At 33.3% G+C, this 13527-nt stretch overlaps 1 protein-coding gene across 50 annotated transcripts in view; it reads left to right on the forward strand.

Moving 5' to 3' along the window:
- The window catches only part of LOC144968174 (uncharacterized), a 135247-nt gene that overhangs the window by 85427 nt on the left and 36293 nt on the right, over window positions 1–13527 (forward strand). For 17 of the 50 annotated variants that reach the window (XM_078906233.1, XM_078906230.1, XM_078906237.1 and 14 more), the window contains 2 exons: window positions 2262–2518; window positions 3369–3657. In XM_078906233.1, the coding sequence (XP_078762359.1) occupies window positions 2262–2518; window positions 3369–3657 (546 nt within the window). Of the gene's footprint in view, window positions 1–2261; window positions 2519–3368; window positions 3658–4625; window positions 4671–10904; window positions 11040–13527 lie in introns of all 50 variants that reach the window. The other 33 variants (XM_078906260.1, XM_078906218.1, XM_078906222.1 and 30 more) reach the window with 4 other exon arrangements.

Here is a 13527-nt window from a genome sequence, read left to right on the forward strand (position 1 = left end):
CGATGGTTAAGATTGTCTCCTCCTCTTTCTAACACACAAATTGTATACAGTGGAGTTTCCAGTATCTTCTGTAAATAGTTTTGGCGTCTTTGCTTTCATTGTGTATGCCATTCGTCTACAACGAGTAGTCTAAATATATGGCTGATGCCTGGTGATGTGTTTGTTGTGTGCAGATCTGTCTACTTCAACCTTAAAAAATTCGTAGTTGTTAAGAGATAAAAATGATAGTCACTATAGTTAACTTTAAAAATCAACAATTCACCATCATAATGATTAAATAACACTTCAAAATCCTTAAATTTATATAGTCTGGCGTCAACTTTCATTTTCAATAAGTTTTAATGAATTAGAGGTGCTCATGAAGTTCTGAAATTGGAGCCAAAATTTCGTAATTCTACGATTTTTTCGTGGTAGTGGACAGGTTTGGTTGGATGGGATGAAGAGTTGTTAAAGTGGTGGTGGGATGGGGGGGGGGGGGGGGGGGGTGGAGATGCTTCGGAGTCAACATTCTTACAATTCCTGTCCTTGGTTTGTTGTATATTTTATCTTGATTGTTTGTGGATGCTGCAAATTGGTCCATGTTGTGGTGCTAGGGACCAACCTTTGATGTCCACAGTCTTTGAGTTCAGTTACCCTTTTTAATTTGTCTTGAAATCTGGAATTCATTCAACAGTTGATAAGTTGTCAAAGTTACTGGATTAGAATGATGGAAAGTGGTGTAAACTATCTAATAGTGTCTGAGAGAAAATATAAAAGGGGAGAAGTTTCAATCTGTCATAACTGGGAATTGAACCTAGAACCGTCGGATTTGTGTTCTATCATAATATTATATGAAACTGTCGAGGTCAATCTATTGTTAGGACAACGGAAACTGACCAGAAAACCAGTAGTCCAAAATTGAACGTTTGTCTAGATGCCATGTTTAGTATCGATAAGGAATTTTCGAGAATACGAATAGCTGTAAGTCAAAAGATATCGGAAGTAGTGACCAATGTAACAAGTATTGAATAAACAGGAGTAGAACACGTTCACAAAAAAAAAAAAAATAACATGGAATATTTCAGGCTTACACCTTCAGCCAACTACAAAGCATTGAAATGGTATTGTTAGCTGAAGAAGGGTTTTGAGCTCGAAACGTCCCATGATTGTTACAGTTTATCAAACATCTCCAGAGGTTCTTTTTATGTTCACTCCCCAAATGTGGCTAATTTCTCCATTTTTTCTCTCTCTCTTGCTATATTTGGAACTGAGTCTGGCACCACTTTCGATATATCATTATCTCATACCACGGTTCCACCCTTATATATCAGCTAATTAACATAACAAAAATTATCTTAGAAGTGGCTTCTTGCATCCATTTCTTGAAAAAAATATGTTTATTGATTTAAAAAATTTTTTTACAATTTTTTAATATATATATTTTTTTGTCTCTCAGTTGTTGTTTTTTAAAATTCTTTTTTATTTTGGCTTATAATCTTCATAAAATTGCTGAATGACTTCATTTTGAATGCATTTTTAAAAACTTTGAACTCGCACCCAAAATTAATCATTTTGAAAATGCATGAATCAGCATTTTATGACATGAATTGTCAACAATTATTTTGTTATATAAATTACTATTGTTTAGTTTCTAATTAAATAATAATTTACGATAACTCACAAATGGTGTATGAATATTTAAAAACATAATTTATTTTAAGATATACTATTCTAAAAGTTTTTGTTTTTTTTCTCAAATCAATCTTTTCTCTAAAATAATGAAAGTCTCTGGGGTTTTGGAGTTATCGTTGACCGAATAATTAAAATGCTAGACGAATAATGAATCAAATTAAAATTTTGTATAAGATAAGATAAGAGATAAGATGAACTTTGTTGATCCACTTCAGGAAACTTACATTGGTTATTGAATTGCCATAGACTCATGTATTTCTGAAAATAATGAAGCAAATAAATAAATAAAAAGGAAATACAATGGCATAGAAGTAAATCAACAAGAAACTTAACAAATCTAAACACATTTTTAAAAAACAAAACGTTTGTTAGATTTCTGTGTCAATTGTGTTTAAACACTCCAGTAAGATTTAAAGCATTATCCTATAACAGATTAAATCTCTCAAGTACTTTTTACCAGGTATAAGAAATAGATATTGTATGATTAAATGTAACAATTGATCATTTTTTTACGTTTTCTTGTTTTGTTTTTTAAAATAAAAAGCTTATAATTTAAAATTTTGATTAATTACTTTTTTTCACCAATACAGCTGGCATGTTGGCGGACCCAGCTAAGATTGCGAAGGAAAGAGAACGAGAAGAGAGGGTGAGACAAGCCAGAGAGAGGCTGGAGGGGGAGAGGAAGAAGAAGCTGGATGAGTTGCGGGAGCAACAACGTCTGGCCCAGGAGAACCGGGAACGCCAGCTGGAGATGAGGAGACAGAAAATAGAGGATCTACGGAAGAGGGACACGGAGAGGAGAGCTGCCGTGGAAGAAAGGAGGAGGATGAAAGAGGAAATTGAAAGAGTGAGAATGTTTTGTTTTGTTTGTTTGTTAACTCTTTGAGTGCTGAGGTTATATTCGCATTTCCGTAGTAAAATGGCTGACACCTGATCGAGGCAGCATGAGAATGACAAGCTAAGACAAAGTGACATTCGAATTCGGCACAAAATCTCCCTAGGGCCAATTAAATGTTCTGATGAAAGAAATGATACAATTGGTTCAATTTATAGTACTTTTGTAGAAAGTTGGATTGGATTGTATTATTATTTTTGCCTTTCAAGACTGGCCGAACTGTGCGGCCATTGGCCAGTAAAACATTCTGCTCTGGCCGCACAGTGCGGCCAATGGCCCTGAAAGAGTTAATGAATTATCTTTTTAAACCACATAATGTATTAAATTATCTATCGTAAAAAAAACGAGAGGGAGTGTTTGGAAGTACATTCCAATATTTATAATGATTTATTATTTTGTTTAAATGGATCACCTGTTCAATGGCTATCATCTATTTTATCCTTCGCTTGATTTAACTGTGATTTCAACAGAGAGCACAGAATGAATAATGACATCAGTTCTTTGTCATTTTTTTTTTAGACTGCGAGTTGGGTGATTAGTTCTCATCAAATTCACCTAAACAGATTATAAACCTTTAATATTGCACTTAATTTTGTCTGTTGGTACGATTGATGTGGCAGGGAGAACTGGTGAGTATTTTACTTAAAAACATACCATCAATATCTCTCCTTTTCCAGAATTTTCAGTCTATTAACTTTTCAAATAAATTCTTTCCACATTAGGATTTTAAAAAATATATTTGAATTTTCTCTAGATTACATTGTACATTTGATTCAATTTTGTTTTGTTTTTTAAATTTCAGCTGCGCAAAGAATCCATTCTACAGAAAGCTGAGGAGAGGGTTGCTCGCTACGAGGCATGGAGAGCCGGAGGTCGCAAAGGTGGGAGAGTGTTGGGGTTCGGTAGCTCCGCACCTCGCGATGTGTGCCTTCCATTTGAGCGGCCGAGACGCTCATCGTCCCACAGTGCCCTCCATAGTCGGCACTCGCCCAACGGGTCAGACATGGACTCCATGCGGCCTCAGCGCCGTGCCCTCTCTGCGTGCAGTGCCGTGCGAAGGCACCATTGTGTAGTCGATGTAAATCAGATGGGTATGTGTGGTACAGATGTTACATCTACAACTATTGGTCTGCCTATCAATCTCCCCCTACCCCTTAACCACCACATTTTCATAGCAATACTTCCACCACCATCACCACCACCACCACCCCCCTTTTACTTTCATTTCAGTTCCATTGGAAATTATATATTATATCGAGGGAACCCACCACCCACTTATTTTTATTTATCTATTTATTTGTTTTTCTTATTTCACCCACCACGTCATTCAAACTTGTACCAATCAAGAATCTATAAAGGAACATTAATCTCGCTCAGATATCATTTCGTGACACTCATATTTTGTTTTATTTATTTTTTTCTTTAATTTTTTTATTTTTGATGCTCAAAATTTCATATCAAATCTCAGTGATAGGGACTGCGCTCGTGTCATTATTCATTCAAAGATATATCCATCACCTTTTAGAGTAGGTATCATTACAAGAAAACAATCTCCAGGCACGGTATTCCTCTCTGTGTCTGTGTATCTTTTCAGTTGTGTTGGTGCCTCATTTATTTTTTTAAAAATTATTATTTTGGTTTTTGGGCTTTATAGAATAAGGTGCTTCAATTCTTGATTTGCAGGTTAAGACTTATAATAATCACACATCATTTTGGCTTGTTATCTACGTATATCTCTATCATGCTTGGACTGTCTATTGAAATACCATTGTGTACACAGGAAGTTAGAAGGGGGACCAAAGAGTAGATATTTATTTTGGGGAGGCCAGGTTCTCTTATTGTATATCAAGATTACATAGTTTTCCTATTTGTCATGAGGAACGTAGCAATTTTGCTTAATCCATTCTCTCGTCACATTTTTTGTAAGTGAATTACACCAGGTCCTTGTGCCTGTGTTTTGTTCAGGCAATTTTAAGACAGTTGAACATTCTGTTAGCAAAATTTTGATTTCTCTATTTCCACCTGTATTTGTTTTGTTTTTTTTACTTCCTAAACCAAGTCCTCGAAACCCGAGTAACAAATCCACCCAAATCCCCAGCCAAAGGTAATCATTTTTTACTTTTACATTTCATCTCAAGTTTATGAATGGAATTAATGGAAATGTTAAAGATAGCTTTTGTTTTTTCAAAAGGACTTAGATGGATATTGTAGTTTTATAAATTAGTTTTTGTCGCTGATATTTATGTACTTTGTAGACAAGTTTTAAGTTTAGAATGGAACGTTTTGATCTATCATTTTCACCAATCATTTTTTTTTTTTCTTCCTTTAAGCAAGGGGCTTAGATCTATTTTCAATATTCTGAATTTGATCCAACTCAATTTCTCCACAATCATGGTCAATAGGGAGACTAGCCATTGCTCTATATCACCAACAACCTACCCGTTTTATGTGCCAACTTTGTCATCACTTCAGTCCACACATTTCTCCTTTATTGTACGTCCATGCCTGTCCTTGTGTATCAGTGAGCACAGCCGATGTTAACATTAGTTCCTGTCTGAGCAACGTGGTTTTGAAAAGATTGTCGTGTGTCATGTGCTTTTCCTATCTTGCCGTAGCGGTGTGTTACTGAACCGTTTGCTGTCTCCGATTCTTTAGTTTTTATAGCGTGACTTGCTTGCATTGATTGGCATGACATTGATGTGTGAATTGGACTTCCAAGCTTGTCGTGAAATCTTTCCAGGAGGCAAACACGATTGCAAAATTTGTTATTATTTAGTAATTGGTTTGGTTTTTTTTTTTATAGATAGATTGATGTTTTCTTTTTAAAGTCGTATTGCAATTTTATGTTATTTTTAAAAAATTTTCGTACATGCAACAGCTTTCTACAGTCATTGTGAAGCCCTTCTGTTTTTATTTTTATTTAAAAAAATATATCAAATTTGTATTTTTAACCTAAATGCGAGAATCTTTGACATGTAGGGTAGCAAGCGTTATATATGATACAGTGTGTTTGGTTTAGGCAACTCAAAGGTCTTGATATATTGTGCCCAGATAAGACTGTAGCAGACATGTATTATTTTATTTAAAAACAAAAAAAGAAATTTATTTTGAAGATGGCAGGATGCCAAAATACATACTGTTTATGCTTTTATTTCTGTCCTTATTTTACATATCCGTTGAGGAATAATTTTTAACATTGACATAAATGGTTTATTGTAGAAGAATGATAAAGACCTAAAACTGCTTTATAAAAATTCTGGATAATCTTCCTATGGTAAAAAGAAAGAAACCTTTTTCAATTCAATAGAGAAAACAAGATGCACATATTCTAGATATTTAATTTTGACAGATAATGTTGCCAGATTTAGTTGAACAGTCATTGTGTCAATTCTAATTCTTGGCAGAAGTTCCAAAATGTTAGAAAGTTGATGTTTTAGAATCATGGCAAAATGTTTTCTTGTGAGATTTCTTAACCAAATGAACCGTGTCTACGGGAATCACCTGCTATATCTATGTGTAAATAGCCTTGAATGATATCGTACTGGAATTACAAATGGGATCCCCAAAAGCTGTGTACATGAAAAAGCCACCAGTTTTGCTAAAGGAAGAAAGGATTTTAGTCATTCATTTCTCTGGCAGGGATTGAACAACTCCAAATTTATACATTCATCAATAATATATTTTCATTTCAAGTCAGATTATTTTTTTTTTTTTTTTTTTTCTATAACAAAGTTACCAATTTTGGATTTTTATCCAAACTGTATAGAATAAAGAACAAAAGAGGAAAGTGAATGAGATAATTTTTGTATTTTATATTTCAGTATATTTTGTTTTCATATTGAACCACTCAAACTTCCTACAATTTCATTGGAAACTATTGATGTAAAAACAAGATGAAATTCTTGCACCTTTTGTATAAAATTTCTATTTTCCCCCCAAGAAAATATAGATTTTAGAAGTTTATGTTTGTTGTTTGAGCATATGCAACAGATTTATCAGGAGAGTTGATTGAGTAAAATGATGTGAGATTCAATTTTAAGTCAAAATGGAAATAGTATTATTTGATGATAACCATTTCAAGATGCTTAAAATTGATACACTGTAATGAAAATACCATAAAAAGTTTTATATTTATTGGACCAATTGGCAAATCATTCCACTCGGTAGTTGTTATCTATCAGGAAAAAGATATTCTGTAAGGCTTCTCCCTATAAATGGGATGATGAATGTTGATATTTGATACCGACATACATTATAAGCTATTCGTTTTGATTAAGCAGGCAGAGACTATAACTATGTGGCACTAAAGTCTGTTCTTATTTCATTCTATATGTTACGATAAAGACATTCTTAAATTGAATTTATAATAACCAAAAGTTGTTGTTTTTTTAGATATCACCATTAAAGTGGATAGTTCAGTCTTCTAAATCATCCGTGATTTTAATGGGTGTCTCGAACACTTGCAAGAGAACATTATGAAGGATATACCACCATTTTGATTACATATCTTGATATCTTGACAAAGGCGTTCGAGTATTTTTGTTTCCTTATTTTACTCACAAAAATATGTTATTTGTAAAACTTCATTTCATTGTGTTGCATAGCTAGCTTGATCTTACAATAGATTAAGTGCTCCTCCAGAGACTTGTGTCTTCCTCAGAGGTAAACAAGCAATTTTAACAAAAAATTTATAGACTGTGGAAACCGTGATTAACTTTAAGCTTTGTGAATGTGATGACAGTCCAGGACTTAAAATGAAAAAAAAAAAGTACAACTTGATGTGAAATGAATAAACCAGACCATTATTGTGCTGTTCTTTTACTTTCACAGTTTAAAAATATAAAGACTACAGGTTAATGATAGAGTTAGAGTTTGATCTGAGACGGTTTGTTTTTGGGGTCTTGTCACACATTATTTTACCTCTGTTCATATTTAGTTGGCTTGAGATTGTTTTCACTGGTGTTTTAGAAATAGATCGGTGATTGATTTTCTTGACAAACTCATTTATGACGAAGGCAGGATCCGTTACTAGTTAGAAACTTTTCTTATTAACAAAATGATTTTATAGTGAAGGAAGATTCTTGGAATTTGTCGCAAATTTTGAATTTTATTATGAGTTGATCCCAGGCTTGATATATGTTAAAACCGGAGCAGTTGTAAAAAGGGTGTGATTTGGTTTGTATTACCAGTCTGTGAAATATGGATAGATTGTTCAGTCTAGTTGTGATCATCATTTACTTCAATCCTCTCTGCGATTTATTTTGATTACATTTTAAGTGTGCCACTATCTTCATTGGAAACAATTTGGAGAAGTTTTCTTTTGTACGTGACTTCCAAACTTCATCGTTGATTGTACAGACGTGGCAGAAGATAATGCTTGAGTTTTGAATCAATCTGTTTATATCATTCAAATCTAAGCATTTCATTTCAGTGTGTACTAACCCCATTCCAGTTCCCTTTCTCCCCCACCCCACCCTGAATCAGAAAAACTAACCAATAAAATCTTCCCCATCAGTGAACAACAAATTGTGAAATGTGTTTGTTTTGTATGAATGGATGTGAATTTATGTGAATATTTTTTGCACGCAAAGAGGGCATGGCTTGACGACTGCATGGACTTCCAGTCAGAAATAATCCCAAAATGTCTTTAATCGTTTTTTAAATCATTTTTTTATCATTTTATTCAGTAATTCGGGATGAAACGAAACGGCCTTGTATCAAACCCGCATGTTGGTTTGGCGGCAGGGTTAAATATCGAAGATCATTCCTATCGCAACCCAAATTGAATTCTCCCCACTCATTTGGATTGCACAGTTATAAACATCAGGTTGTAATTGATATCTGTCAGGTATTCTTTTTTTAAGATATTTAATTAAGCTTTTTTAAGATTAAGATTATTTTTAAAACACTGAATGGTACATTCAAGTGATAATTATTAATTTTATTATATTCATGATTCCCAAACTCCCATCTCAACTCTTTATGTTTTTTAATTGTCTTTATTCTGAGGACTTTTCAGTTTGTTGAAATGTTCAACCTTTTTCTTTTAACTAAATCATGTCATACTCTCATTTCCTTCCAGGTGATTTTCGAAAAAGATTCTTCAATTTCAGTACTTTCTTGTTTTAAGTGACTTCTTTTTCTTGTTTTTCTCTAAATTTTGTGTGTCCTTCATTCAGATTCTGTGTTCTGAGAGTCAATCATTTTTAAAAAAGGAAAATCAAGTTCTTACATTATTTTTTATAACGTTAGTAAAATCTATTTACGACTCAGTTTCCTCCAAACCACTTAATAAGTACTTTTTCTCCTCAAATTATCTTTCCCATGGCAAAAGGTAAAAGTAAAACTGTCCGATTGAATGTGGTTCATTTCATTTTGTTTCACATTTTTGAAAAAAAAAATAATTTTTTTAATGATTCGTCCAGTGAATTTGTCCTGTTGTTTTTCTTTTCTTTTTTTTTTTTCCCGTGGCTTTTTTCTCAGTTTTTATAGTTTTGGATGGTAGGAACTTTGAAATGATTTTTGTCAGACTAGAATATGGACTGTCTTTATGGCTTGGCTCAAATCTTTAAGAAGACGGTTTATTTAGGTGAAAATTCCCTGCATTTTTTAAACATTCATTTGCTTTTGATATGACTGATTCCCCCTTCCTTTGCCCATATTTTTATTTTTCATGTGTCAATGTTATTTAAGTTGCCAATGATTTATGTTGCTTTCAATTTTGTATGCTTCATTGATATTCAAGATCTCTCCTATGTGTAAACTTCTCTTTAATCTTTTACGTATTTATTTAATCATTTATTTATTTTTAACTTCATTTGTTTATTTATGTAATTTAAAACTGATTTTTTGGCGATTCCCAAACATATTTCCGATTGAAGCACATCTTATATAATGGTTTTCAGTGGGGAAAATTACGTAGTAAAATTAATACAATAATAATGCAACGATATAATCCTATGTGAGGATTAGTTTGTATGTTTTTTGGGAGGGGGGTGGGGGTTTGTTGGTTTTTTGGGCACAGTTTTGGAATCGGTTTTAATTCCCTCCATTCGTCAAAATTTTTAGTTGAGATCTTGAATATAATTCACTGTCACACAAAATGATTTCAACAGTCAGTATTAAATTGAAATGAAATGCAACACATATTGCTTTTGAATCTGACAGGGGTATAAATAAATGGAATTATTGATCTGTTTGAATAGAGTTGAATAGATACCACGCGTGTTGTAAAAATGATAATGATATATGATGACACAATGAATATAATGTTTGATATTAGAACTGTTGAGTCAGTTTGTGAGATGGATTTATAATGATATGAGTTGCTGGTAATGAATGTGTGTTCATGGCCATGTGCATCGTAAGAATGGCATTGTGTCTACTGTGAGTAAAGCTCATAGAGATAAAGATCTGAAAATAAAAGTGTGTATGAAACAGTGCCAGACAAAACAAGAAAGAAAAATACAAGAGGAAAAAAAAACGTCCCAAAAGTCAGTCTTCCTCGACCCCCAGTCAGGGTAGACTGATTTTTTTTGTGATGATTTTTTGTTCTTGTATGTTTCTTTCTTGCGTTTCTGGCATTGTTTCATACACACTTTTATTTTCAGATGTTTACCTTACACCAGTGCCTGCTCCCTAACTTGTAAAGTTCATAAAAAAACTGTAGACTGATGAAATGTGGGAGTATAGAGCCACCCCCCCCCCCCCCAATGCCTATTTGATTCCAATGATATATGTGACTCACTCTAAACGGTATTGTATTGAGATGAATCAGGAGGGGAACCAACTCTGCAGGAAATTTTTTGAAAAGCTACTGATGAAATAAGGTCCAATGCTCATGGACAGTTTCGTCACGTGTCAAAATGAAGCATTTTCATTGGATAGTTATTTATAGGCATGATGCATCAATGGATGAGAGTAATCTTGGCCTGTGTATTAAAAAAAAAGTTTTTCACATTTTTAGAACTGAAGCCATGCATATGTTGTAATTGTTTTGATATTGAATTCATCACAGTATTGTACCAGGATGAGAATCTGGGTCACATATGTTATATTATCGTTAATGTTATTGTTATCATTATTATTTGGTTATCTGTTTTGAATGGTCATCTCACTGCATGCTTTTCTTTTCTTTTTTTTTTTTTTTTGCCTCTTTATTTTTATATTTTCATTTCCTTTGACACCAACACTTCTACTGTGTTTGCTGGCCATATGTGTTGTGTTTGTACGGGTAATCCTCCGCCATTTTCCTTGGGAATGTTGTATGCTACTACCACTCACTGACTGCTGCCATCATGCCATGCGTGTATACGTGTGTGTGTATGTGTGCATGCAGGCAATCTGCCCGGGTTCGAGGGGGGAACGCCACGACACCTGTCCGTGTCCACAAGTGTCTTGTACAACAAGAGGCATTCCGAATACTCCTCCTCGTCAACCCTATCACCTGCAAATAGACCCGATTCCACCATGGGTAAGGCTCACTCACCTACATGCCTTTTTGGTTTCTTTTACATTTAAAATAGAACATTTAAGAGTTTTTGTACATAATCATTTATTGGAAAGGTTTTACACGAATATGCAATTCTATCCTTTTTTTAAAACAAAATGTTCTGAACAGAAAGACATTTTAAAGTTGATTTTTGTTTTGTTTCATTTAGATATAAAATAAAACTATTATAAATTTATTGACATAATTATTGTATTGAAGGTTTGTAATGCTTTTGCAACCCAATCCTTAAAAAAACGTTTTGAATAGCAAAGACATTGTAAAATGTATCAAATGGTAAACTTATAATTTTAATTGAAAATTAATTTTTAAAAATTATAATCAACTCGTGCTGTAATACAAAATTGCGATGAAAGTTTAAAAGAATAATGTTTCGTTATTTTGCACTATTTGTTCGAATCTTTCGGTAGAAATTAACATAATCTGATTTTAGAAAAAAAAATGTTTCATTGGCCTGCTTGCTCCCTATGAAACCTCCATGTTTGAATTCCAAAGCAATGGTGTTTTTTTATAATGTTGTTTTCACGGGATTTGGTTTTTATATTCACATTTATAAGTTGTTCAGAAATTCCACACTGATATTTCATGTTGTTATTTTATAGCTGACAAACTCCATTGTTTTCACGCACATTGCTCATTTGAATTTCTACCATATCACAAGAGGGGTTTTATTTTAAAATTATTGCACTATTTTACCATTGAAAACAAAAATGAAGTCATTGGTTTAGGATTCAAACATGGTGTTGTAGTCGTCGTGTTGTCTTAGATGCATGAGTTGTATCGAGTTTGAAGCAAACGATCAAAGGCAGTGGACAGTGAGTTTTAATATAACTCTGGAATATCAGACAGCAGTTTCTTCTAATCAGTGTCTGCTGGAATTGAAGATCCAGGGAAATGTAAATCTATAGTGGATATCATCCATGTCTGATCTGCTGTCAGATTGATAACAAAACAGATTTTCCATTTTCAACAGATTTTTACTCGATTCAGATATCCATAATTTAAGGTGTCAAAATTTGTTAAACCAGAGACTTCCAAACACGTTTACAAACCACTCTTGAAATGTGTTCACAATATCGGCCAATTTGCTATTTAGTTTTGTTGACTTTGACTCAAAAAAAAAAAAAGTCACTTCAAATCTGCCTATTTGATGTTTGCCTTCAAGTGTTTTAATACTGTGCTTCGATGAAATGTGTAGTTTTTACTAATATTAAAGTGTGCATGTTGTGTTTGTATTAACAACACGCACTCCTATCTACCACAGTACATTTATCTCTTTCTCGTGATAGTCTTCTATGACATCTAAACGTGTGTCTTATGTAGGTGACCAATGATGGAAATTGACAAAGAGCAATACAATTGATGTTTATATTTTATTCTTTGAGAACAGTTAATAAAACATCCCTTTGTCTTGCACCAAAAACTACTGAAAATTTTCTCTCTACCAGAGAGAACCCTAAACAATTGAAACATTTTCTAGAAAAAAATGTAATCCGCAACCACTTATGATTCTTTAAAATGAGCTCCATGTCCGTTACTTCCAAGTTTTACGCTGTGGAATATTTTGTCAGAAGATTTGCAACAAGAATCACACGTCATGTCATAAACTTCATGATTGAAGATGGACATTCAAAGGGAGAAATATTTCACTTTTTTTTATACTGATGACAAATTTAGAATGATTAACAACAAAGCTGTGTCTTTGGACTAGTTTATTTTGAAATGACCGCACAGTCCACTCACCGCACTTGGGCTTCTGTCTTAACAATGTGGGGCTTCCTTCCCCTTGTATTTCATTTTATTTTTGACCATCACAGCTTCCCCCCCCCCCCCCCCCCCCCCCCCAATTGTTTTTTTTTATCTTTGTTTTTGTTCCTTCTCAAGTTCTTATTTTTTTCTACTTTTGAATGAATAAAGAATGATCTGGGTAAAAAATTGAAGAATTGAACAATTTTTTCTTCTTTACATAATGAATATAGAAAAGAACGACAGACAAAATATCTATAACATTAGTCATGGATTCAGACTCATTACATGCACTATTTCGGATGCACACATTTTTTAAACAAGTTTTTGTAACAAATAAATATATCCTCTCACAACTTTCTATATTTTCTCACTGTACCTCACATATCAATAACTGAAATACGATATATTTATTTTTCACTTCTATAAATTCTTGAGAATACAAAATCAGCATCACAGTATTTAAAAATTATTTTTGTTTTGCTTTTTCGGCCTGCATTGCTTAAATGCCAAACACCAGCAATTTCCATCATAGGTTTTTTTCTGTATGTCTATCGTAGTTTGTATATTATAGTGAGGCAGATTTTCAGAAAATCAGCCCAAAATCTCTTCTATTCCATGGTTGTGGTGATGAAAGTAGATTGTTGTTTTGTTTTTTTAATATTTGGTGGTGGCGACAACGTTACATCTTATAGACATTCATTGT

Source organism: Berghia stephanieae, chromosome 3 (genome assembly GCF_034508935.2).
Source record: "Berghia stephanieae isolate SIO BIC M18660-M18661 chromosome 3, UCSD_Bste_1.3, whole genome shotgun sequence".
In the NCBI taxonomy this organism is placed as follows: Eukaryota; Metazoa; Mollusca; class Gastropoda; order Nudibranchia; family Aeolidiidae; genus Berghia; species Berghia stephanieae.